Source organism: Pipra filicauda, unplaced genomic scaffold, assembly GCF_003945595.2.
Source record: "Pipra filicauda isolate LSUMZ 115617 unplaced genomic scaffold, ASM394559v2 scaffold7_size6619720_pilon, whole genome shotgun sequence".
Taxonomy (NCBI): domain Eukaryota; kingdom Metazoa; phylum Chordata; class Aves; order Passeriformes; family Pipridae; genus Pipra; species Pipra filicauda.
The window spans coordinates 1,626,232-1,653,397 of NW_024104976.1; the positions used below are offsets into that span (position 1 = coordinate 1,626,232).

General features: G+C 38.8%; 1 protein-coding gene across 6 annotated transcripts in view; it reads left to right on the forward strand.

Annotated features, from left to right (window-relative positions):
- The window catches only part of FBN1 (fibrillin 1), a 148,613-nt gene that overhangs the window by 23,470 nt on the left and 97,977 nt on the right, over positions 1–27,166 (forward strand). For all 6 annotated transcript variants that reach the window (XR_005566766.1, XR_003542735.2, XM_039390052.1 and 3 more), the window contains exons 5-6: positions 391–486; positions 2,036–2,131. Coding sequence is in view for 4 of the 6 variants with exons in the window: in XM_039390052.1 (XP_039245986.1) it covers positions 391–486; positions 2,036–2,131 (192 nt within the window). In the remaining 2 variants the exon portion in view is untranslated. The remainder of the gene's footprint in view (positions 1–390; positions 487–2,035; positions 2,132–27,166) is intronic.

Genomic DNA, 27,166 nt, shown 5'->3' on the forward strand with positions numbered 1-27,166 from the left:
CCCTCCCCAGTTTCCCAGATGATAAGATGCCCTTTCCTTTTGATGGTATCTGCCAGAAGTTTAGTACTGTTCCCTCACTAATGGCTTGTTCTCATCATTGCAAACTATGAAAAAAGCTCTGTGGATTTATACTCATATAAAATGCCTTTGACTTCAGTGAATGAGGGGGGCATCAAATTCTTGCACCATGTCCTATATTCCTTAGGTACTATAAATCTATTGTGTTCTGTAGTGCCAGTGTAGTATCTGTCCTAAAATGTGCATCCTTGACTTCTAATACTTTCTTGTTCACAGAATAAATCCCTAAAAAAAAAGTTAAGTCCTTTAGCAGACAGTTAAGTATTTCTGACTGGTTTGATTTAACTGAGGAAAATCTTTTTCCTTTTCAAGTACAACACTGTAACATCCGGTGCATGAATGGAGGGAGCTGCAGTGATGACCATTGCCTCTGTCAGAAGGGATACACAGGAACACACTGTGGACAGCGTAAGTGCCCTTCTGTGAATGTACAAACTGTGCACAGTTAAGTAATCCTGTGATGTGTGGATTGGACACCCTTTAGCACTAAATTTCAACTGCTGTTGACCTTGTTTTTTATCAGGTGTAGTGGAGTTTTACAGAAAAACACATTACTTTGTAATGAATGCCGAGCGAATTCTTTCTGATCAGGACTGTTAAAATAAACATCATATGAATTCGTAATAATTGGATATAACCTGATCCTGTAGTTCTCACACTACCATTATTGCCATTGACCTCCAGGACTTTTAACTCACTAGAGCAGTAGGCCATACATCCAGAGTGTACATGGGATTCAGTTTTCATTTTATAGACAAAATTAAGATTTTTAATACAAAGCGTTGTTTTCATTTCAGCATTTGCATCAGACTTAGCTAGTATGCCTGAGATATATTCTCATTTTGGTGATGTCTTATTAGAGGTGACAGACAGATTTTTTTTGTTATTTCCTCAATCAATCCTTAGCCAAAAGTGTTCCTGGATCTGCTGCTTAAAATTTCTCCCAAGCTGACTCTAGTAGTCTCTCGCTCTTCTTGGCTGGAATGCTGTGAAGTAGCTCAAATAAGGATGTAGACACTGCTTTTAACCAAGGTCGTCACATTGCTATCTAGTGAACTATTGGTCTGACAGAGAAAATGTGTTTAGCTCATTTAATGAAAACCTTTTGTGCTCTGTCAAGATCAATGGCACACTTTACATGAACTTCATTGGGACCAGGAATTTACCATAATAATCTGGAGGAGGATCACATGGTGAAAGGATTAAGAATTGTATTTCTGCCTTCTCTGTGAAATATCAAGTGGATAAAAGAGGATAAATGGAAATCTTCTTTCTACTGAAGTGAATGTGAAAGGGAACAAAGAATAACATTACTCAATGACCATCAAGTTGTATTTAAAGATCTCCTTTTTCATGTGCATGTTATATTTTCTGATTATTTTTGAGAGCAACTGCTTTTGGAGTTTATTCTGAAGAAAATTGGGTCCTGAATCTAGTGACAGCATTGTACAGGGGAAGAATATCTTGGTTTAATATAGTCAGAATAGATATTGATTACATTTTGCTATCCTGGTTAATAGTATGAATTATTTAACATCAGCAAACAGCCTTTTAATACTGGATTATTATGTTAGAGGAACAAATACATTTGAGGATTTAGAGATAAGATTTTTTTTCTGCATCTTCTATCTGCAGTCTCTGTCAGTGTTTATTTGTTGAAAGAGATGTTAGTTTGAGGTTATGGGATTGTCTAGCCATCCCTAAGAGAAAGGCTCTGAGAGGTCAGAAGAGCTGTGGTTGTTACTGTGTTTATGTTTTGCTCCCTTGAAAAGATGAGTTCATGATATCAGTGAGGCCAGGAAATAAGAAAAGACTGTAAGTAGATTCTAGGAAAAAGGTTTCCTATCCTGTTATGTTTACCGTTTTTACCACTTTAGTGAAGCTGGTCAAGTACATACCTTCATGTCTTTGTGGCAGTAGCTCAATAAAGATTACTTTTGCCTTCCCTCTGATCCAGCTGTCTGTGAAAATGGATGTCTAAATGGCGGGAGATGTGTGGCTCCAAACCGATGTGCCTGCACGTATGGCTTTACTGGACCCCAGTGTGAAAGAGGTATGTGCCCGAAATCAGTGGGGAAAAAATTGTGTTACAACTTGCTTAAGAGTAACTTAAAAATACTTAAATGGTAATACAAAATAAAATGGTAATATTGCTGTCTATGAATAAAGTAAAACAGCATTAGTGTTCTTGTAGAATGCAGCATAAGGATGTTTTACTGAAAGGAAAACTTCAGTTGAAGAACATTGTGGAGATATTGGCCATGGAAAAACGCAAAATAGGAAATTTCTTAAATGGCATTTTCGGTAAGAAAGCAAGCTTTAGGTTTGATTTAAAACCTAACATTCAATCTTACCTTCTTTTGTTACTTTTATATCTCACAAGTGCTGATTAGTGTAATTTTAGTAATTAGTTCTTCAATTCATGGGAGGTTTACCAAACGTTGTTTTCATTTTCTGGGGCAAACCCCCTGCTCCAACAGTTGGGCCATTACCTGCTGTGTTCTATAGTTGAATTGGTTGTGTTTGGTTTTGTTAGACTGAAGACTGAAAGTAAATTTTAAGTAGCATGAACTTCATAAGGATAGAGGCCAGGATGAAACACAGATGCAATTGTTTACTTTTTTGCAATGAAAATACTCCAATGGAAGTGGTGGCAAATGAAAGTTATCGATAAGTGCTTTTACTCAAACTTCAGCTTCTAAGTCATCAGAAAAGCTCTTTGTATCTGATACATTTGCACACCAGTGATAAGCAGCATCTTGCCTCTGTCTTTGGTATGTTTTGTTTTGGCAGAGTTTATTCAATTTTTCTTTCCATTTTGTACAGATTTATTCTCATCAATTTTCAAGTGAAAACAGCTATACCAACTGTCTTATCTAGTGTGTGGATTTTTTGGAGGTTATTAAACCAATTTAGTGGTTCATTTGCGAGCAATATAGTGAACAATGTTTAGGAATAGCCCTGTTGAGTTTTGTAAAAATAAAAATAAAACATTTTCATTTGTTAGATCAATTGGTTATGATAGTTGAAAATCAATACATACTACTCATAGAATAGGTTGTGTTACATATCTATGATAGAATAGACATTAATAATCTGATTTTGGACTTGCATGTGGAGGATGTGCTGAGCACATGAAATTTCTTCAGTGGCTGTGTCAGATGATCTCCACTGTCAGTGCTGCACCTGGAGGAGGTTGGCTTTTCTATGTGGGCAGCACAGGTGGGTGATGCAGAACAACAACTCTTGGGGGACCAAAGCCCTTTGTTCTGTGCTACAACAGATGGCAGGATGAAGCAGGCATTTCCTGCACTCCCTACAGCAGATAAAATTGCTGTTGGCACCGTGTGAAGTCTTTTCAGTAGTCCACTCAGATGTTATAAGAGTAGTTCAAACCAATGGTGAATTTTTTCCAAAGATTAAAAGTAGCTCTGTTCTGAATCTTGGGATCTTACTGCTGGAGAGGAGTTAGAGAAATATAAAATTAGGTTAAAAATCCCAAGTTTGAACAGAAAAAAGGCTTATAGGTAAGAATACACTGAACAGTACTGTAAAGACTTGGAATTTCAAAGAACTTCTGCTTGTTCTTCATGGGTGAAATTTTGAGCCTTAAGAAGACTTCAGTGCTACTTTTGTGTTGGCTGATCTGAGTCCAGTTTGACTCTCTGGCATTTGGGCGAGTTTCTAGGCTGAATCCTACTGACAGCCTTGGTCCTGCCCCTCAGGGCTCCTGCCTTCTGGTGGGTGGAGACACAGAGCCATTTGAGCCAAACCAAGCTGTCCTGAAATCCCATGCATGTTACTGAGCACAACTGAGGTGGAAATCTGTGACTTACATACCTTGTCCATAGGCACTTTTTTACTTAGAACATCTGTTTGATTCTGTAGTTATCAATGAAAGAGAAAATAGCTGTTAATGAGCTGTAGAATTCTGGCTAATGCTCACTTGGTGTGTTGAGGCCAAATGATAGTCATATCTTCCTAGAAAACCTCTGAAATTTGACTCCTTTCACACAGATTTCCTGCAGCTTCTCTACCTAGCTGAGCTAATATGTTCCCCTCCTCTAAAAAGGGTGTGGTGGTTTTTGTCTCAGAATCACATTATGCCATCAGAAAAACTTTTTCTGAAGATAGCTTTTCAAGTATAAACTAATGTTGGTCTTAGTCAGAATAACTTGCCTTGTTCCGCACATGCACCTGTGTGGTCACTGGGGAGTTGTCTGGCTGCATATGATTTTACACAGCTGTCAGCTAAGTAAGAGGTCCATATTTTGAATCTAGCTTTGGAAAGTTATGTGGATTTGTGACACTCCCTGGTGGGCTTCTGATGTGAATGGATGTTAGCCAGTAAATTGACAAGATTCATGCCTTGTAGAGTAAAACCGTGTGTTTATTAGAAAGAAAAAGGGGGAGGAAACAAAACAACAAAACCAAAGCATCTCTGTGCATGGAGAAGGGGAAAAAAAAGGAAATTCTTGAAGAGAAACAGTCTCTTAAACTATCCCATTTCTGGGGGAAGCAGGAGAGGATGATTGTTTTGAAAACACCATTGCTGAATAGAAAGGTAATGTGAAGTGCTATAGTTCTGTGGCATGTGCAGTCTCCATCTGTTTGGCTGTGATTTGATGTCGTTGTTATGCCATGCCACAGGCTCACAGTTATGGAAGTCATTTACTGCTGCAAATCACCCCCTGCTTTTCTCTACAAGCATCAGCTAACAGTAACAATCACACAGTGCTTGTGGCACATACGTCACAGACCAAAGAAAATTCCAGCCTTTGCTGCATGTGTTGTAGCTTAGAACTGACTGGAATAAAACAATTTGAGGCGACCAAATAATGAGGTTTTTCTGGTAGTCTGATAGGGAAAACAGTTAAAATGTTGCAGGTGGTTAGAACAAAGTTAGAGCAAGTTTCTTAGATACAAAGTCATGTAGTTCTGTTTTAAGTAGTTTTTCCATACATTTGGTCATATTTATAATACAAATCACCCTGGTTGGCATTATCTCAGGAAATGCTGACTTAATGTGGTTGTTAATGAAGATCTAAAAGACTTCTGTGTAGGTCAATAGCATCAAATACATGCATAATGAAAGGGCTTTATCTGGTGAAAGACCTGCTGCTTTCACAGTGCAGCAAACTCCATCCAATTTGTGGCATGAGTATTTTTATGTATTTATTCAGTCATTCTTTGAGAGGGTAGCAGCTGGCCTTGGACAGCTTTGGCACACGAGTTGCTTTTTGTGTGTCTTAGAAGTGTTAATGTTAGTGTAACATTATAAACACTATAAACAGGAGCACAAGGAATTTTGAGATTCTTTTTTATCAGTGGGGTTCCTCTTCACGTTCTGGGAGTGTGTGCCATGTCACTGGTGAGATTGGCTTCACCAGGGCTGGATGGGTAACTCTAAGCAGTACACATATATGGTTAACTCGTGAGCTGCTGGGTGTGGTGTTTGGCACCTTTCCAAAGCAGGAGAAGCCACCTGGGTGTATTGTCAAGTGCATGCAGGTGTATCATAAATACAACAGACCTGGCTTTTCTGTGGGATAGCGTTCAAAAAAGGTGGACTTGCCATAAGCTCAACAGTAAAAGTGTAGTGGAGTTGAAGATGCCTCCTACAGCCATTTAAGACACACTTAAAATACATAGTCCAAGAAGGAAAATATTTCATGGATATTGTCTCAGTTAAAATTTGGACTTCAGGGATTTCTTTTGGAAGGTGCTGAGTTCCCTGGCTGCGGTCCAGTGATGGGCTTTGACGTGCCTTTAAACTCAAACCTGAGATGCCATTATGCCTAAAATTATGCAAGTGCTTAATGGCCTTACTTGATTTTGGCCCAAGCTTTGACAGTTAGTTAAGATCCAAGAGGTGCACTCAGCTTTTGGCTTATCAGTAGTCATGTTGTTAATGAAAAGAAATCACAGGTAACAGAAAATGAAGATGCAGGCAACGCAAAGTTTCTCCCACTGGTTAAAAACCAGATGCCATCTTTATGCCATTTGTCTGCTAGTGCTGAATAACAAGTGAATTACAGATTCTGCAGTTCCTTTTAAAGCTGCTGAAGAGTTTGAGAGCAGAGACTTAGCTTATGTTCCCCTAAGGATGATTCAGAACATCGACAGCTCTTTTTATTATCTGTGAAAGAGCCTGGGGGATTTAGCTGGCTACAGGAGATGCCCATGTTTGGGTCATGTGAAAACATCCCTATATCATGGACTTTATGAAAGTCCATAGGAAAAATTGATGTTAGGAGCTCAGAGAGATCAGATTTCCCTATCAGATTTGGTAGAACTGTGCCTCCAAACTTGTGCATAAAGGCTTTCTTGACTGTTTGTAACTCTTTCTCTTTGGACATTTGGGTAATTATACTTTGAGACGGCGAATTCTATAAAATATAAAATTGTACATTGTTGTTATCCTTGTCTTGCAGAAATGCAGTGAAATATGCTTTTCTTTTTCTGTCTGGATTCATTTAGAGGAACACAGTGGAAGCTCAGAATGTGTTAGAGCCCTGTTTGTTTATTTGAATGCTTGTGACAACATCAGGGGCTCAATCCTGCTGCATTCTGGAGTTTTGCCACTCGCTTTGCGTAGGAGCAGAATTGGGCCTGATGTAGTTCAAATATCAAAAACGTACCACGTGTGTTTTGTTTTTTTCTGGACTCAGAATATGAGCAAATGATTGCTTTTTCTTCAAACAGAGTCGTTTCTGTACTGCTCTCTTCATGGCAGGAATTTTTGCATAATTTTTAATTATATTTGGCCATTATTAAAAGTTCCCAGAATTAATGCCATATGTAAAAATATCTTTCCCAGAGCCTCTTTATGAAAGTGCAGCCGCTGAAAGTGGTCAAGAGTGGTGTAGGGCTCTGTATATTTTTTTCTTTCTAAATACTACAACGGGTAGAACGTTTTCACAAAGAGGACACTACACCCCTTAGTGTGCCCCGTCTCTGGTATTTAGTCTAAATGGAAAGTAAATAACAAAGTGTAGATAGCAGTAAAAGTATGTTCCCAAAGCCGTATGTTGCATTTAAAGTAGTATTGCAGCATATGGTAGCTGGCAAACATTTGAATAAACTTGATTTCTGTAGCTTTCTTCCAAGAAACACATCTGTTGACATAGACATGTAGTTTCTGCAGCCCTGTAACATGAATGCATGTACAGTGTTATAGCAGCAAGCTAAAGGATGGCTAAACTTGAAGACCTGGAATAAGGATTCTTGCACACATTTTTCACCCTGAAAAGTTATGAAAAATGGCTTCAGGCTGAATATCAATACATTCAGTCACAGAGTGAGGTTTTACTGAGTTTAAAGTAATTTTAATACATGTTGTCACCTTTTTGTTTTAAAACAAAAATTCAATATCGGTGTCTTGGATTATCTTTTCTGTAAAATAGGTTGAGATTAAGTGGATGAGTTTTTAAATTTTTAAAATTGAAGCTGCAGCTTTTTGGTGGAGAAGTTAGTCTCTGCAGAACAATTGTGTGTGATTTAAAATTCTTCATCATACTTAACAGTATAATCAATAGCTTTCTGGATCAGGACTCAGGACTCAGCTCAGTCTGTTATTTGATGCCAAAAAGCATTTTTAGGGATCTTGTGTGTATGTGAAGGCTTTTATCCATTGTTTTGCTCCTTGCAAACACACCCCATAACCTGTCCTGTGTTGCTTGCTCTATGCTTTGTGTATCCTAAAATATCACATAGTGAGTTTTAAAATGTTTCTTTGGATATGTGCTTAAAAGTTTAATCAAGATCCATAAATGATTAAGTACATATGGCTAAGGTCTCATGTGAGATGTGAGGGCTCCAACTTTTGTACATGAAGCTGAACATTTACATTTTGTTCCAAATTGAGTTTTGGTTTCAGTCAAACAAATCCAAATCTAAAGTTTTCATTCAACTGTTTGGCAGACCTTTCTATACTTCCATGCCTTCTTGATTGGCTGCTAAGGGCACTGACCTTTAGATGTGCAATAAGGTATTGTTTGGACTTTGGTTTGGTTTGATTTTCATTGTAGCAGTGGAGATGCATACAAATGTAATCACGAATTGGGAAGTCCATATTTTTGGTATAAGTGAGGATAAAAACATTTGAATGAAATAGCTGCATTGTTCTAATCTGTAAGATTTGTTTCTTGCATGTAGGATATTGAAGGGACTCATGTGAGAATCACTATCATCCTTCTGGAACTGCAGACAGCTTTGTTGTTGAACCTGACTCCTACCTCCAAGTGTGCTGGCAGCCTGTGGCACGTGTTTGCTGTGCAACAAATTTGGTTCTGCTCTCACTGCAGATAGGCTGAACCTTGTGCTGGCTCTGCTTGCACATGGTACTTGCAGTTGGAATTGTAGTGTCTTAGGAAAGGAAGAACAGAGCCTGTGCTTTCATCAAGAGGTTTTGTAGAAGTTGTAAGACAGAGAGATGTCTTTGTGTATTTGGTTATGGGATGTTACATTAATACAGATATAACTTTTATATACACAGTGCAGGCAGTTGAGAGACATGTCTTCCCTGAATGGCCTGCAGTGCCAGATCTGTGCTCTGTGGCGTTCCAGGGAGAATTGGAAAGAATCCATCTGATGTGTTGTATCACGAGAGTCAACTTTTTTGTGTGTGCTGAAAGATTGAATCAGCTTTTACTGATGTTGGTTATCATTGCAGCACAGTTGTGCATTTGAGGCCTTCAGAATGAGTGTCTTCAAGCCATTCTTCCTCTCTTAGTGCCATTGTACCAGGCCAATTTTTCTGATTTCAACCATCTCCCGATTTCTGGGTCACTACGTGGGTAAAACTAATTTCTTGTGGAACTTTCCAGAGAAAAAGTGCTTTCAAAATGGTGACTCCTGGAGTTGTACATAATACAGGGAATGAGTAAATGCAGCTGAGAACTTGTCTAACAATGCTTGCTTAGCTATTCCTGGAGAAAAGCGTTCCTTTTTCTCTGGTCTGCAATATATTTTGGTATAAGAAAGCACAGCTACCTGAAATCCTTTGATTTGTTACAATGAAAACAAATGTTTTCCTTGTGAATCGCCCATTCATAGCTTTTTTTTTTCTTGTTGGGCTGGTAAACTGAAAATTTTTGTTTCAGTTGCAACACAAACAAATATCAGTGTGTATGGTGCCTCAGTCAAGTTTAGGTTATGGACTTGATTTTTTTTCTTTCTTTGTTTTTTAAAGTGATCTAAAACTTTCATGATGGTCAGCTCTAACAAAAAAAAGAAACCTCTTTTAAAACATCACAGATCATACCTAATGCAAGGATAAACTGACGAGGGCATGTCCAAGTAAAACAATTCTTTTATATAGGTCAGCTGCAAAATGCTAATGAAAATGCATCTTAAGCAGAGGTGCTCAAAGTGGTCAGTGGGACTATTTTGACACATATAAGTTTTTTTGCAATATATTGGTAACAGAGCTGATGAAATCTCTGTAAAAATTAAAACTTTTCTGGACTAAACTGTTGCATTTAGAAAGATATCTCCTATCTTTTGCAGCATAAATGCTGCAAAAAATTGTGGGAAACAACTACCAAAGGGCAGCTGTAAGGACAGGCACATTCTCACTTCCAGTTGCCCTTGAGAAGTTCATGAATATTGCCGGAGTAGTTTTTGTATTTTTTTTTTTTTTGGTGACAACTTGTACATTTGGCACTTTAGAGAAATGCTGTAGGAAAAGAAAAGAGGCCTAAATAAGGTCTGAAAAGAAAGGAGCCCTGAGAGAAATATCACTCTCCACATTCTTCTGTGCTGTAAAATAGAGTCTGGCTTTGCACTCCTTATCCAGAAGAAATTCCTTTTGGAAAAAGGTGGAATTTTGTTATGTAAAGAAACCAAGATTCAGTATTTCTTTTTGTGGGAAGGTGTGCAAAGGCTAGGGAAAAGTAATTTTAAAAAAGCATGAAAGTTATTAAAAGTGCATGTGTGTTTACACTCATATATACACATAGGGTTTTATATTTTCAGAAAAGAAATATGAAACCTTTTAAGCACCTGTTTTTTGCATGTGACCTTATGCATTTGTTTTGTATCTGTTGCAGGCATTACCCAGGCTAACCTAGCTCAGGTAGCTTAGTGTGACTGCTGTGCCGTAGCCTTAATTTCGTTTCCTGGTGATGTAATTCAGATTACAAGTCCCATACTGAAGGAGTGGCCTCTTTTTAATTTTTTACAAGTTTTACTTGTCCCTGAATGTTTAACTTAGAGTGTGACACTGTTTGTAAAAAGCATTTAACTCCAGTAGGCCTGGCTTACCAAATGGTCTTGATCATGTTTTGTAATGGTCCTGCCCCCAACATTTATGTTTTCTGTGAAGTTTACCCAATGACTGCCAGGCATTTATTTAGTGCTGTCCCCGTTTGCTCCTTACTCCTTGGAACAAATGGTCTTCTGTGACCCTCTAATGCTTTTTCTTCCAACACAGAGGTGCTGACAGTCATAGGGAAGCAGAGCTCAGCAGAAACCTGTATGCTCACAGTTCTTGCCTCCTTGGGGAAGTGGTGGCTGATCCTTTCATCCTGCACCACTGCACACAGCATGGGACAAAGCCCCTGCTCCCCTGAGCTGAAGCAGGAGAAGGGTTCTTGCTGGCATTGCAGCAGTGGTCATAAGTTCAGTGGTATTTTATTAGATTTACCATTTTCTTTCTTGTTTCTCTATACACAGGAATCTCATAGTGCTCTTTGGTCTCAAGGTTAAGCCACCAGTTTTTGCCCTAAGTCCTTCCACGTAGGTCCTACTGCTTACAATGGTTCCACTGAATCTGCTAATAGATGAGTTTTCAGCAAGACTTGGAAATCAGTTCATCTCCAGCAAAAACAGACACTAAAGTGCACATCTGCTGTTTAGTGGAATAACTCCCACCTATCAAACAATGCATTTACATTTTTTAAAAAATAGACCTGTAAGAATTACAGGGAGAGAGGATAATTTCTAACTGTATTTCAGCTTATAGAATTGCTTAGGTGGAAGAGACCTCTTGAGATCATCTAGTCCATCTCCCCTGCTCAAACTGGATCAGCTTGAGCAGGTTACCCAGGACTGTGGCCAGTCACACCAGAGGGTGTGTTAAAATATATGTTAGTCTGTGATTTGTAAAACCTCCAGCTGTATCATTCAGACCTACTAACCATTTAATGAGGATCCAGTGTCATTGTCAAAGTGTTCATAATTCTGGATTTTCTGTGTTTTTTTTATTTTATTTGTGTGTTCTGCTACCCAGAATACAGGGAGTATTTATCCTGTGGCAACAACTGATTGAGTGCTGTGAAATGAAAGCACAAGTTATGCTGATAATTTCTAATGTACTTACCTAATAGAAGTCTAAAAATGGAACATCTTAAAAAAAATAAGCTGTCAAAATTACAGTGATTCATGGGGTGTGGAATAGGGAATGGTTTTAACTGCTAGTAACTACAGACACTGTAAGGGGAGTTTTCCTGTTTGCACTGGACACTGATTGTACTTACCTGCTTGTCACTTAAGACAAAAAATGGGGAGACCTAATAGGTACTTGAGTGATATTTCACCTGATTTAAGAGGCAGCTGGGTCCCTCAGTGACAGGAGGTTTCAGGACCTCAAAAGCTCCTGTGTCTCCTTACGTTCCTGAGAACGGCAGCAAGAAGCAAAGCAGTGAACGTAAAGTGGAAAGAGCACGTTGTGCACTTTCTTCAAAGTGCAATTAAGATGGATCTTAAAGTGAGGCACCTTGAACTGCTTCTTCAAGGGGTGTTGGATTTGTCTTTGGGCTGGAATAATATGGCCAGACATCTTAGTTCAGTTGAGCAGTACAGTGACAGGATACTGCTTGAACTTGAAATGTTTATAAGAGGTAATAGTAAAACCAGAGAGCAATGAACTATAATTGTCCTGCTGGGATATGATGAAAGCCTTTATGAGAATCTCTATGTCCTGGAGGGACAGTATGAGTGGTAACTTGGAGAGATTTGTAAAATGGAAGTATGACAGCTTTACAATGGGATTAATACAGGCTTCAGAAGGAACCACAGGGTCAAAAATTACTTCCAGGCCACAGGACAGGAAGGCAAAAAGATCTGCTATTGAAATGGACAGTGAAAGATGAGGTAAGTGAAAGGAGAGTTGATGTTGGGTTACTTGGGCTCCAGTAATCTTTAAGATAAGACATAATTTAATGATGTAGATGCTGTGTCTGGAATTGAATTGCACCACACGGTGTGAACTAATTCCAATTGCTTGATTCTTGAGTTGAAGAATAGAGGAGTAATAAGAGGATGATTTGTGACCGTTTTGAGGCATTGAAGTAAGGAGAGGAAATCTGGGCTCATAAAGAAAAAGCAAGAGAAACAGGTGAGGAGAGAAGATAGGTAAGAAGAGGATGTCAGAAGGGATGTAGCCAAATAGTTTTCACAGTCTTGGGAAAAGAGAATTGAAGACAGGTTGAGAAGTTTAGACTGCTGCTTGGGCAGGGGAGACCCAGCGGAGATGTGCATTCCATTCATCTGAATGGCTCTTCTAGTAAAAACATTGCTAGACACAAGCACAGGCCAGGAATGGCAAATGATGAATGACTTAGCAGGCTATCTTGCTGGGTATTTAATCTGTGTGGTTATCTAAATAATTTGAAATGCTTCTCTTGGCCTGAGCCAGGCTGGGCAAAATGAAGTGCCATGCATTAAACCCTGTGCTATTTCAGCTCTCAGGTCCCAGCAGGAACCCAACAAGATATGGCTCCGTGAAAGGTGATACTATATTAAACTAACAGTACAAGTTGTATCAAACTCTGTTCCAAATTCAATACAAAAACTCATGGTTTCAGAAGGCATTTTAAATCTAGCACTAGCACTTCAGTCACTTGCTGATGTCAGTACAAAAAAAAAATAAATGCTTTGTACAGCTGCTGACTGCAAGGAAGATGAGAGGTTAAATTGGGTTAGCAGAAATGAAAGACGTGCAATGGAAGAAGTATTGCTATCAGAATGTTTATGGAATTTGTCATTAAATAGTAGAAGTGTTTAAATTGGAGGGCAAATTTAAAGCATTCCTTTTTATAATTTTTCCCCTATTTATGTGAAATTGAAATTATTTACAAAGGTGTACAAAGAAACATTAATTTCTCTCCCTCTTGAAAAAAAAAAAGGAAATATGATGGCAAATCCATCTTAGTCTCTTACTGTTCAAGCCTTTTTAAGCTCAGGCCTGAGCCACTGATGTGTATTAGAATAATTCTGCTATTCTTGCTACAGTTGATTACAGTGCTCTGTTATAAAGGGTGGAGGCACTTGGTTGTTCTCCAAAGAAAGTGAGTAATAATTGACCTAATGTACAGAGCACATGAATAACATATTCTTTTGGTAAGAAATTTATGTTTTACAGGGTGTGCTAGAGTTCACATCCCTTTTTCACATCTTCCAAAAGATTTTAAAATACTCAGCTGCTCTATTAAATTTCTAATTCAACAAATACTCAAATACAAAGTATGCGTTAGATAAAGCTCTTGAGTTGAATCCAAACATTGAAAAATCTTTTAATCTGCCTTGAAAACAGCTGTTTAGAATTTTGAATAGAAATAACAACTTCCTTCAGCCTACGTTGTTGATGTCCCGTTCAGTCTCAAGCTGGGAGGAATTTCTCTTTGTTACTCTGCAACAGCAGCAAGATTTTGCATCAATGATTTGACCATACCCAGAACATGTTAGGAGTGGTATCCTGGTCCTCTTTGAAAAAAATGGTAACACATCCTTGAATTCTGTATAATGGAGGAGAGACTTACTGAGAAGAATTAAGGTAGTTTTGACACTTCAGTTGTAGTTGTCTGGAGTGCAGCTTACAGGAGTTCCTTTTGACATCTCCCCCTACAGAGAGACTGCTTTGTGTTTGTCTGCTGAAGGAATTCGTGATATGAGAATTGAGTTTTTTACTGTCTGAAATAATTTAAACTAATTAGGTGGGGTTTGTGCATATGGACATATAACTTCTATTCCTTGTTCATAAATATTTGGGTAATCTTAGAAACTGTTATGCAGTGACCCTGCATGAAATACCACAAATGATATTTCTAGGCAAGTGCCCATTGCATCCAAGGAAATACCGAGAGTTCGAGATGACTGGCATTTCAATGAACATCGAAAGCAGTAATGATTTGCCACGTAGTGTAAACTGTTGCCCAACCCTGCAGGGAATGGCTTATGTTTATTCTACAGCCTTTTGTTTGGCTGAGTTCACAGGGTAGATTGTACATTCGTTTCACACACACACTCACATGAAAGGGACATCCAAAGACCTAGGTGGGCTTTCAGTCAGGAGTCAGGGTTGACCTGATCAGATCTTGTCAGCCAGATTTCAATAAGATTATTGAGAAAGCAATTGGATCTGTGCTGTGCTACCACACAATACTTCCAATCAGCAATATTGGATAAAAGTTAGAAGTGCTTAAAGGTGTAAGCCACATATATGAATGTGTTTTAGCAAAGAAGACTCTTATCTATGGCTGTAGGGTATAGAAAATGCCATTATAGGGAATGGTATTTTATTTTTAACTGCAATTAGGGATTTCAAGATGCTGAATAAGAAATATTCTAGTAGAGTAAATAGCAAAGAAAATACAACCTCTTTCAGTTTTATAATATAATGTTCTTTTCCTGTTCTTTTCCTTTTGGGTTTGCATGCTGCATACACAGTCTTTCATATGATATTCTCATTTCCAAAGTGGTTTTAGAATGCAGGTGTGTTAATGTACATTGGTTAACACATAGACAAGTTTGTATATGTGTCCTCCAATGGCCTCTGGTGAAGTGTAAGCAGATCTTTGCATTTTAGTTGGTTTTAGGTTATGCTCAAATTGGAGCGGATGTGGAAGAGTTTTGTCCCTTCCTTTTTCCATGAGATTATGTCTTTGTGTCTTTTTTTATTATTATTTGTTGTTGTTTTGGGTTTATTTGGTTGGTTGGTTCTTGTTTAAGTAGTCAGCCCTGTGTGTGGTTTGCAGTGGTGGGATATTGCTGCAGAGGTGCAGGTGCAGTACCCAGGATGGCAGTGATTCTCCCACACCTCTTCCGAAGCGGAATGAGATCACAGTGTGTCAGGAGGGCTTGCTGCCCTGCAGAGGGGCAGCCTGATGCTCACAGGAAAAATAACCAAGATCACTTTTGTGAACAGGCCTTTTAATCAGCTGTTTAAAAGTTGCTGATCCAATTTCAAGTTCCTAATTAAATGAAATGGGGGAAAGAAAGAGATGAGCATCCTGCCAAGCAAGAGTTCCAATCCAGTGGTTATCTCATTTCAGACGTGTGGGCTAAATTATCTTTATAACTTAAGCTTATAGTATATTCACACACTAATAAAATGTTCTTATGTAAGGGTAGTTTAACCACCACAAGCTTATTTTATTTTATAAGACTAAACTATTTGATACTCTAAAAACATTTTTCTAATGCGAATGTTATTTATCACTAGTGTAGTTGAAACCTGAAACTTAATTATTAAAACAGATATTGAGACACTTTCCTGACAAGGAATGTGGATAAAAGGCATTATTTCTTCAGGAAATCCTACTTACCTTTTGGATATAGTGCAAAATACTTCTGATAGTGAGGAGGAAGTTTTTTCTTCCACTGAAGTGTCTTAAATTATGAGCTGTCTGCTGTTTAATGAGAATTTTTTTAAAGCTGCCTAAAAGTTTTCCCACAGTGCTGGTTTACAAATAGCTGAAACTTTAGACACCACTCAGAACAGTCTGTTATTCCACTAACGTTGATGGGACTGATGCACATGTGTATTGGTGACCACCTAGATTGTTAAATGTACCCATTCTACTAAAAATGAAAACATTTCCTATATTTTTAGGTACAAGTTTAAATTGGCACTGTAATTGCTAAACCTTGCAGCTTAGGCAGATGCCAGAGCTCCCACAGAGGAACTTTAAACTGCACTGTGCTGTACTCTGTATGCTTACCCCTCTTAACTCTTCACTGCTCCCCAGCAGTAGATGGGCACTCCTTCCTGCTTCCCTTCCTCTCTCTCCTCTGACCAGTTGTGGGAAACCCAAGGTGCTGCCTTCACGTACCATTCTCTTGCACTTGGTCCCAAGCAGAATTTGTCTTTTAATATGTAAAGTATCCTCTGTCTCAGCTGGGAATCTCCTTTTGGCTTGAGGAGTTTAGGGAGTTGAATTGGATTAGTAACTTACTCTGGGGATCAGACCCTATTTCTAGAAGGGTAAGATAAGCATTGAGACACTGCCTATATCTGGATTGCCTCTCTTCTGTGAGTCCTGATTCCTGTTCATTCTGTGAGCCCTGATTCCTTGATAGGACCGCCTGTCAAACTAAGTACCTGCTTCATATGATGCTGAGTTAAAGCAGGAAAACTTGTTGGGGAGAACAAAACTAACAGGGAGAAAAAAATGAACAGAATGTGCTTAACAGTCTGATGACTGTGAAATGAAGCTTGTTCTTCTCAAAAATAATTTAAATATATATATTTTACTGCCTTTTTTTAATTAAGTATAAAGTTTAAATCTAAAGATATGGGGGTACATAATTTGTACCTTATCAACTTGAAAATATCAAAGTAGAAAAAGAATATGGAAATCAACTCTACAATTGCGAGGAAAATGCCTTTTAGAAAAATGGGTCGTTAATATCTGCCATTTGTGTAATCGTTGTTTATTCACATTTGGCCACCCAGTGATACTAGTGGATAGTATTTCAGAGTGCATAGCCAGATGTGTCAGTGAGATTCTCATCCCATTGCTGGGACATTCTCAGGCACCTTTTTGCTTCTTGCTCAGTGCCATTCTTGGAGCACAGGGGGCGGTGCTGCTAATGCCCAATTCACCTCCTGCAAAGGGGGGTGTTTCCCGCAGGTCACCTGGTTCCTGGGTGGAGCTGGAACTGCTCCCAGCCTGCTCCGTGCACTCATTCCTCTCCTGGATGGCTTTGGCTGCCTGGCTGCTCTCTACTAGTTGGCTCTGTCCCTCATTTTTACCTAGTTAGTTGGCCGGCCTGCCCTGGCAAACTTCCCTCTCCTGGTCGGCTGGCAGAGCTCTCGGGCTGGCCAGCCTTTTCCTTCCCTTCCCCTTCCTTTTCTCCCCTTCTCACACATGGTGTCTGCTGGCTCCCACTGATTATCTCTCCGTGTCTCTGTGCCTCCCACTCATTTCTGAGATTTGCTTTGATCCATCCCGTCTTTGCTGCCTTCCTGTTTTTCTTCCCTCTGCTCTTTTGCTGTTTTGCTTCTTTGTATCCTTGTTTCCTTCACACTTGTTCCCTGAAGGCTCTCTGCTCTGGTTTTCCCCTACCTACAAGCAGTATGTATCGTTTCCAGAGCTTGCTCTCTCTCTCATCCCTTCATCTGATCCAGCAGCCACATTGCTTGAAACAGTAACTAACAGAATACTGATTAGTGTTACAGGTTGGAGAAACTGTTACATTTATCACCTTATATTTACTGTGGGCATTTTTATAAGTTCTCTATAAATCTAGTCTGTGCTTCCATAGAAATGCCTGTAATAAAATCCCCACTGAAGTGCTTTGTTGTGCTTCTATCTGCTTTCCCATAATTGTGGATTATCAAATATCTGTGTATTCTCTATAACTCACTGTCATCTCCCTTAGGACCCTTAGAAATGTCACAGCTCACTGTTTTAATCCAGACATCACAATTATAATTATAATCTCACAAACACTTCATCATATTGGTGTGGAATAAGGACTTTTGGGTGATCACAATGATGGGAAAGGAAGTACAGAGAAAATTCATGTCAGTTGAAAATTTGCTGCTGAAGTCCCTGGGAGAGAAGGCAGAAAATTCTCTAGCCATTCTTCTCCTGCATGTTTCAATCTTCATTCCAGAGTCCTTATTCAGACACATTGAGATTTTGTTTGAATTACAACTAGAGAAACAGATATCTGTTGTTAGATGCTGTAGCACCTTATGTAATCTGTGATTAAAACCCCTGTAAATATTTACATTTTTTGTCCCTGTTTGGTTCAAGCCTATTTTTAAATGGGTCTTTTGCTCTTTCTCTCCACATGGTCAATGTTTTCATTCTCCCTAATTACAGGGTACCCTATTATCATAAATCACTATAAATACTGATTAACAAGTCAGTCCCTAATGGTAACTACATAACCTTGTCAACTGGAAAATACTCTTATCCCCCGGTATGTGTTTTCTCCCTTCATGACAGAAATATGAATCCCACGTGAGAGGGCATCGTTCCCATGTAGCAGCCCATTCCCTTCAAGTGAATATTATCTGTCCCTCTCCTTTAAGATTTTAGAAGTTTTTGGATTGCTTTTACACATGTGTATCCAGTATAGATATATTTCTGAAAAAAAAATAGTTCATAGCATCTATTGAGTTGGAAAATTAATTAGACGACCTAATTGATTGTGCATGAGTTCCTCTGTGGAATGTGTTCTGCTGCTGTTGCACTCGCCCAGCACAGAAAATCCCAGGAGTGAATTCCTCTTGTCTTTTACTAGAAACTAACAATTAATTGAACATTAAAAAGCCAAAAAATCCCCCAGAAAACTCCACCACAACAGTCTCCCATCCCCCCCCAAAAATGCAACCCCAAATCAACCCAACAAAAAGATCCTTGAAGGATCTTAACACAAAAACTTTACATGAAAGATCTTTTCTCATTTTATTAGGGTGATGCCAAGAGGCCTGAACTCAGCTTGAGGCTCCCTTTATCATTCAGAAAACATACAAGTCTGTGTCCCAAAGGCTGTGTAGTCTGAAGAGGAAAAAACCCCAACATCATCCAGAAATATTGGCAGCCCCACGTTCCATGTGGGGAGCTAATATACAGGGAGATTAAGTCACTTGTGTGAGGACGTACAGGGAGTCTGTAGCAGAGTCTGAAACTGAACCCAGGTCATCTCAGTCCCAGCCAAGTGTCTCAACCACAAGACTCTCCCTCCTTTTCAGTATGTCAGTGTAGAAAGTAGGCCAAAAAGCATTTTCCACCCTTTTATACGCAGCATTTTGTAAGGCTGTGAAGTATTATGTATTAGACAGGCATCTGGATCAACGGCAGTTTCTGCGGATACTTTTATCTGTAAACAGAAGCAAAGCCTGTTAGGGCTTCGTAAATTTAACATAAATTATTATTTTATCTATAAATAACGTGGTTAAATTTGTAAAGACTGTACTTAATTTCATGGCATTTTAATGATTTTTTTTAAGAATGGAAAATGTGTTTAAAGGACTTCTGTTGTCTGTGGCTCTCTAATTTTCATGTGTTTTAGATTCTGGTGCTCCTCGCACATCATGATGCATTAGCAGTGATGTGTAGCTAGGCCAGGCTATGCAGGGTGTTACACCACACAGGGGAAACAGAGAAAGGGAGGCTTGGGTCGCATGACAGGCTAAGGTACCCGTGTTATGCAAAGGTTAAGTACTCCTGTGTTGGGAGTTAGTGAGGCTTGTAGTTTGCTGACCTAAATCTGAGTGATTCCTATTATGTTGAGTATTTGCTTATCTTTCAGAGCATCTCTGTATAGCCAGGGTGTAACAAAACTTCAGCTTGAGTCTGTTGTACTGCAAATGGAAGAGGAAAAAAAAGTGCAAGTATGTGCAGATATATGTACATGTATAACCAGCAGCCTTCTTCAGTGGGCATCTCCCATTTTTGTATGAAATCAGCATTACTGTGTTATTATTATACAAAGAACAGACCAGAGCTCTTTGTTCCCCTCAGTATGCTAGTTATCTGTTCACAGACACCTGGTTTATTTGCTGAACCCCTGATTCCTTTCTCCCACATCCCTCAAATAAAAATTACTTATCTGATTCTCACTGGCTTTCACGTGTGTTTTGGAGCACCACTTCCTGAACTCCATTTTTGAAACCATCAATTCCAGTTGTTCTGTGCATTTATACAGATAAATGTCTGTGATTATCAAGGAAAAAAAAAATACAAAGATCAGCTTTGAGGGACCACTGGGATTTATGCAGCATGAAGGTGAGAAAACCTTATTTTTCAACTCAGAATTTCTAAAATAAGTAATGAGAAATCATGCAAAACTGTACAGTGATCAGTGTAATAGACCATTCAGTACACACTACAGTTTCCAGGATTCTGAAGCTATTCCTCAAAGCACATAATTAGTAAAATACAATTGGAGTGTGTCGCTTTTGGTTGAGCCAGTATGGCCCAGCTTTTGGAAAGAGGCCCCTGAACCTGGTTGGATGTCTCTCCTCCCTTTACCGCCCCACACTGGTTGTTTTTTGTGTGAGGATTCCCCCACTGAATTGTCATTCTCTCATCAAAGTCAGTGAGTCTGACCCTTCACTTGTAACTGGGAGCTGGGCTTCGTTCTGGGTGTTGTATCTGAGCACCTACAATACCAACCTGTTCTATACCAGTTTCCAGTGCTGAGGTAAAACAGATCTGCAATACCCGTTAGACTGAAATAATGGAGCAAGTGTGATGAGTAAGGAAAGGCCAAAGGCATCAGCACAGATGCTGTTAAAAAGTTAAGAAATGTTAACCAATGTGGAGATGTTAAGAATGTGGAGTTGTCTACATTTTCAGTAAATGCACAGAAAGTTTCCCATATTTACCTAGAATATTCATGGTAATTCAAAGTCTTTTAGAAAGTCTTGCATTTCTCAACTGATACCTTAAGTTAAAGAACCAAAAAGTGCTCTTCATTACTTCACTGCCAGGAGTCAGTAAAGACCTTTTGCTCTTCTTGCCTGCTGCATGCAAGTAAAAAGGGAGCTTGACCCTAAGTTTGAGAATTGTCTGTGGATTCACATCTCTTTGTTTTTCCCACCTCCTTGTTTTAAAATACTTATTAGTCTTCACACTCTCCCTGCTTGGGAAAATCAGACTTTTGATATGGTTTTACAAAGGGTTTAATTGCCAATTGTCATAAATAGTTCCTATAACCCTTAGAAGAAAGATGTGAGGGTCCTCACTTACTTGAGGCCTGTCATTCGTGGATGCTGAGGGACATCCACCTGTTAGTGCTGACTCCTTCAACCAAGTGGTCAGTGAAGACAGGAATGACAGCAAGCCTTAAAGAAATAATATGAGTAATGAAGCACATGTATTAGCATCTCATGTGCTTCATGTTGGTGGATATATTATATATTTAATAAAATCGTGCTTGCTTAGTTGAAGACATGCAAGTAAAGATTAGATCATTTGCCTTCTCGTAAGGAGATGTTTTCTACTTCTAGCAATAGGAATTGAATACATGAGATAATTCTAGAATTATGGCATGTAATCTGTGACATTTCAACAGAGATACCATCGGACTTAGAGTTAAATAGTACATGTTATTACCATGTTTATTTTTGGACCACAGTCTTAATGCAAATCCCATATATGTGGTTATGCAAAATGAGCCAGACTCTGGTCATGATTATGCTGGTGTACACACAGAGTGATGCCACAGTTTCATAGAGGAAGGAATCTGATCCTGTAACACAGAGGGTTGCATGGTATTTCAATTAAGTAGTTGATGTTTTTCACCACAGAGTTAGAGGTGAGATATTAGTGTCTGAAGCAATTTTTGTACATTATTGACTTAAATTTGTAATGCTTTCCGAGATTTTTTTGTGGGTTATTGTGCAATCATGAAATGAAATAATTGTTAAAATATTTCTGTGAAAATCAAAATACTCTATGTTGTCACTGTTTTTCAGATTTTTTTGATGTCTTTTTAGCTGGCTGTATACAGCATAAAACTCTGTGTTACAGCCTTACTCAAAAAGAACAGTATTAGTTATTCCAAAGTCACAGAATATTTTGAGTTGGAAGAGACCCACAAGGATCATCTAGTCCAACTCTAAAGTCTTTAGCTAGTAAAAAAAATTCATTATTTACATAATATCAAATCTGTCGTCACCAAAATCATATCACAGAAAATGCATGCATATGAGAATAAGAAAACCTGGGTAAGTGCCTGGCTGAAGGAATGTGGAGCCATGTGGAGAAGAGTTTTCACAGGGATACAATCTGTGTGCCCCTTCCTTTCATTTGGTGGAAGTTTTCCATTGTTATAATTTCTCAGGAGTGCTGGTCTTTTTGAGTTATGGCAAAGGGGGAGCTTGCTTCAGACAAGCTTCGTGGTTCCTGTTATAAAGGGGTAAGTTGTTGATTGTTCTAATTACCTTGTTAAAGAGCTGCCAGGACTTTAGAAGTTCTGAGTTCTGTTGTGACCACAAAAGTTATTTGTGTATGTGTCATTAAATTAACATATAATTACCAACACCCAAACCATCATTATTACATTTCCTGCCTTCCCACACTGAAAGCGAGTGGACTTCTCTCCATTCCTGTTGTATGTTTACTCTTTGTATTTCACTGAGAATTGGCTCCTTTCTCCCTCTCACCTCCCCTTCTTATTTATAACCCGTTTTGAGTCCTGGACTGAGTTTCATTCCAGTGCTCTGCAATTGTATTGTGTTTCATGGCACTGCAGAGGAACATTTATATTTTAGAAAAAAACCCCATGTTATTTCTAATGTATTGTACCACTCCCTCTGCTTTGTAAATGGAGCAGTATCTCTTTAAGTCATATGCATTGCATTGTCTGAAAGCATTTTCCCTCTCTTTGGATGTTGCTCTATTTAATATTCTGTAAGTCAATAGAATCTATTTTTCTTACACAGTTTACACTACTTTTGGATAGTCTTAGTTACTTTAGTCAATGTGTTCTGGAGCCAAAGAGAAAAAAAATGCACAGAACTCGTCAATTAGTTTTGTCTTCACCTTACTAGTTAATAGTTAATACTTTGTGGTATGTTAAGAGAGTTTCTATAACGTGGCACTCTTAAGAACACTTTTTAAAAAGTAGTAATAAACTTCAGCCAACTTGTTATTTTTAAGTGAAACTTGCAGAGTTCTTTAGTTGAATCCATTCTCCTTGATAATTGTCTGGTCTTAACAACAAATATGTCACCAAAGTTAGTTACTCTTTAGCAAAAGGGTGAAAATCAAGTCACAATTTTATTTAATTGCTGTTAGCCTGTGAAAGAAATTGGAAAAATTAAAATCTGCAAAGACATGTTCCTTTGTAGGTTATACAGCAAAGTAGGATGGGCTAGAGTTTGTCAGGTAACTGACTATTCAGAAATGAGAAGTTATTCTACATTTAGCTGCATTGCTTACTGTTTTCTTCATCATGGAAAAGAATAAAATGTGGTAACAATTTTCTGTGTTTGGACTGCTGCCGCACATAATTGGGAACAAGAGAGCTGAAGCTTTGATTTTGGTGAAATGCTTAGTCTGTGTGTTGGATTAAAGTGTGTGCAACAAATCACTCCAATTCTGTAATAATAATTTTTGAACACTATTTTTTTATTTTATTACTGTAATGTTATTACTTTTCAGTTACGGACTCCGAGAACTGGGTCAGTTGCAAGAACAAAATTGGCATGAAAATAGTTGTGTATTTGTTCTGGAAAATGGATTGCCAACATACTGTAGAAAATAGCCTGAATTGTTCTATACATCAAATGCAACTGATAACATTAGTCTCATTAGTCTCTTATTAGTAAACTATTATTTAAAAGTCCTGTTCTTTAACAAGTATTCTAGGAAGACTAGATAATATTTGCTAGATAGACATGTTAAACAGATCATCTGTGCAGAAATGGATTTGTGAAGCAGCTTATGGAATGGAAAATAAATTTAGACTGAAGTGTGCCAGCAAGTCAATATATGAGAATAATTTGCAACAAGCAAAGGTGAGGAAGACATGCAGAAATGGGGTCATCAGATTCATGAATTAGAGGATAATATTCCCGGGGCTGGATTATATGAGGCGGTAACTAACTTTTGTATCAGACTAATACAGAATATAGAATTATGGTACCAGTGTTAGATATGCTTCCATGGATGTTTTTTACTCTTGTTAAAATAACGAGAGGCAACTTGGAGCTGTGATCTGTGCACAGCACAGCTGTAGTATTTTGAGACATTTCTGCTGCCAGATTTATATCCTGGCCAGAAACAGTGCCTGAGTGGTTGCACTCTGAGTCCCTATTTCCAGTGACATCTTAGCACTAGCCAGTGTTAAATCTCAGCAATTTGTAGCTCAGTGCTGCTCTGAAGCAGCTGGGAAATGGTCTTGCTAATATGTGAAGCTATCTCTGGCACTGGAAGGGAGCAGACAGAAGTGGCATGGTGATAATTTCTTCACATACCACATCTCAACCTACCAAACCTCATTGGTGAGAAGTGTCAGACATCATAGGAAATAAGTTTTAAAATATTTACGAAGTTTTGTTTTCTTTCCTTCTGAACACCCTCTGATATCTTTGCCATGTACTTTCCAATGATGACACATTGGGATCTGACTGGGGTGAGTAATGGTGTCTGGCTGGGGGGAGGAGAGGACAGGGAGTGCTTAACAGTGAGTAATTATTTAAGGAAATGGCCTGTGTGGAACAAAAAAAAAGTGTGTTGTGATTGGATGCATTTATCAGCTGGCCTTTCAGTGTCACCTGTGGACAGAGCATTATTGTGTCTGAGTTTTTTAATAGCTGGAAGTCAGTGCATGGAGCTAATGTGGGAATGTGTCATGTGTCTGGTCTTGACTCAGTCCACGAATCGAGATGTGCAGCATACTCTACATTAGGGAAGATGGAGGCAAATAATAGTTATCCCATGGGTTTCTGAGCATGGTCATTCACTTTATGACCAGCAGTTAAAATCCATAAAATCTCATGTGCAAGATATCCTTTGATTATAGCCTACCAGCAACTGAAAGGGACATTTTGCAAGTGAAGATGGATTTACAAGCTCACTGCCCTTCCCTTTTTCTCTTGTACTGTGACACACACAGGTTTGCATTAATCTTTTATGAGGAATATGTCTGTAAAGCCTTCTGTTTGTTCTCTCTGTCCTTATCAGGAGATTTTAGTATGTCTAAAAAGGCCTAGAATCACTTGGATTTTGAAATTGAGCCTGAAGTTACAAACCCTTGTGTTCTGTAACTCTCGGTCCTATGGTGATGCTTACTGCTCCAGTCAGCTTGGTCATGCTGTTCTCTTGTGTCAGTTCTGAGACTCTCTGCAATTCTTGGAATTTTAGTGCAAGAATTCGCGTTTCAGGCACAGCACATCCTGCCTCCTGAAATGAGAAGCATTGTGTTTTTCACCATCGTCTTCAAATGTATGGCTGCCTTCTCTGAAGAGAGTGAATGATTGAAGTACTGTGAAACATAGTGATGGACACTGTGTTTTTCCATTGGCAGTAGAGTTGTTTCTATAGTGAGGAGTATGGTATGGTTTCCAGTCCTCTCAAAAAACAGTTCTCAAAGAACTGAAGTTTTAAGGATTGGTGTTTCTTGTCGTATCAATGCTACAATTGTGTCACCACTTATTTCAGATGTTAGATCAGAACATCTGATCTATATTTCTTCCATTCCCAGTTTTTAAACTCAGGAAAACAGATTTTTTTTCTGTACAAGCACACCTGAATTGGCTTAGGTAGATAGGATTATATGTGCATGTTTTTAGAATTCATTTAATGTTCTTCATTCATGGCTCAGTGAAAATGATTTTTTAATACTTTGTATCCCTGTTCCAAACACATAATTTTCTTCATGTCATCCTCATATAATTTTATTGGTGACATTTGACTTGACACGTTCAGAATTCCCTTCTCCTTCCATTAATTTTCTCCATATGCAAGCATCCGGTCACTGGACTTTTTTGGAAACTCCTTTGGAAATCCCATAATCTGTTTTTCTAAACCTAATTGTACTTTACTTAAAAGCTGTATTTAACAGAAGGCCCCTCCCCCCCATAACAGAGGTGTGATATCTTTTCTTATATGTAGCATTCTCAGCACCTGCCATTCAGGCAAGGGAAAAATGGAAGCTCTGTTTCTCATACTGTTCCTGCACCCAACTGCAGAGTGCTGCAATTTATTTATCCAGTATTTTTTTTCTGCTTGTAACTGCTTAGTTACTAGTTCTCTCACCATTTAAAATCCTGGGTTGCACTTTAAGAATGCCATTGAAGAACAGAATTGCTATCAAATTCTTTTTTATTTCCCCATTAGAAATACACATTTGGGATATTTGAGGAAAGTAGTTGAAATGTGCCTGAAGTCATGTGCTGTGTTAAAAGGATTCTTCAGTTTGAAACTTAGACTGCCAACCTTTCAGCTTGCATTATTCTTTGGCTGTGTGAGATCAGTTTTGAAAAGAGTGTTCTGGGTACAACTGACTGGGATTCTGACTGGGATTCTCTTTTGATGGCTGGCTGAGCAGTGGCACAGGCCACCAAGTGCCACAGGTCCCACCTGGGCAGCACTGAGGGCTTTGCAGAGATAAAACTGTGTTTCACTTCCAATGTCCCGCTTTTATCCCTGGCTGGTAAAAACCCCACAACCAACCCTTCAAACAACAGAAAGAAAAATACTGCCCAGCAGGAAAGGAAGTTGTAATAAAGATCAGCTTTAAGATACTTCACTTGCCTTAGAGCCCTTTCTGACCTTTCTTTCATAATTTCTGTGATAATGGAATATTCCTTTCTTTCCCTTTCCTGCTGTACTAAAGAGAGGGGAAGTTGCCAGTTTGTGTTGCTGAGGATGGTTTCAGTTGCACAGCAGTCTTGGCTGGATTTAGGGGTTCATGCCGATTTTCCCCACGTGAGGTGCTAAGAGCTTGGAGGAATGATTCCTCCCTCCAGGCAATGGTCTGGATGTGCAGCCCCAGGTCTCGTGGGAGCTGTGCATGCTATGTGAGGAGAACTGGAAAAACAGCACTCATTTTATTGTAATCCATTTTTCCTTCATGGCAAGAGAGGGCATTTTCCTGTTTTCAGCAGTGAGATCTTGATCCTGATCATGCTGGCTTGCTACAGTCTCATCCTTCCACCTTTGCACCCATTCAATTTCCATTTATTTTAAGAGAGGTCTGTCAGCCTTCCCAGCAGGTGGTTATCAGTTTGCAAAATCAGGCCATTACTTTGAAACATCAAGAACTCTTTATTGGAGATTTATAGTGCATCTTGGAGGAAAGAGGGACCAGAATTTCCTCCAGCATCCTTGCAGTAGCATAATTGTTTCATTCAGGTTCCATTAGTTCACAATGTTTTTAACCTTTATTTTTACGT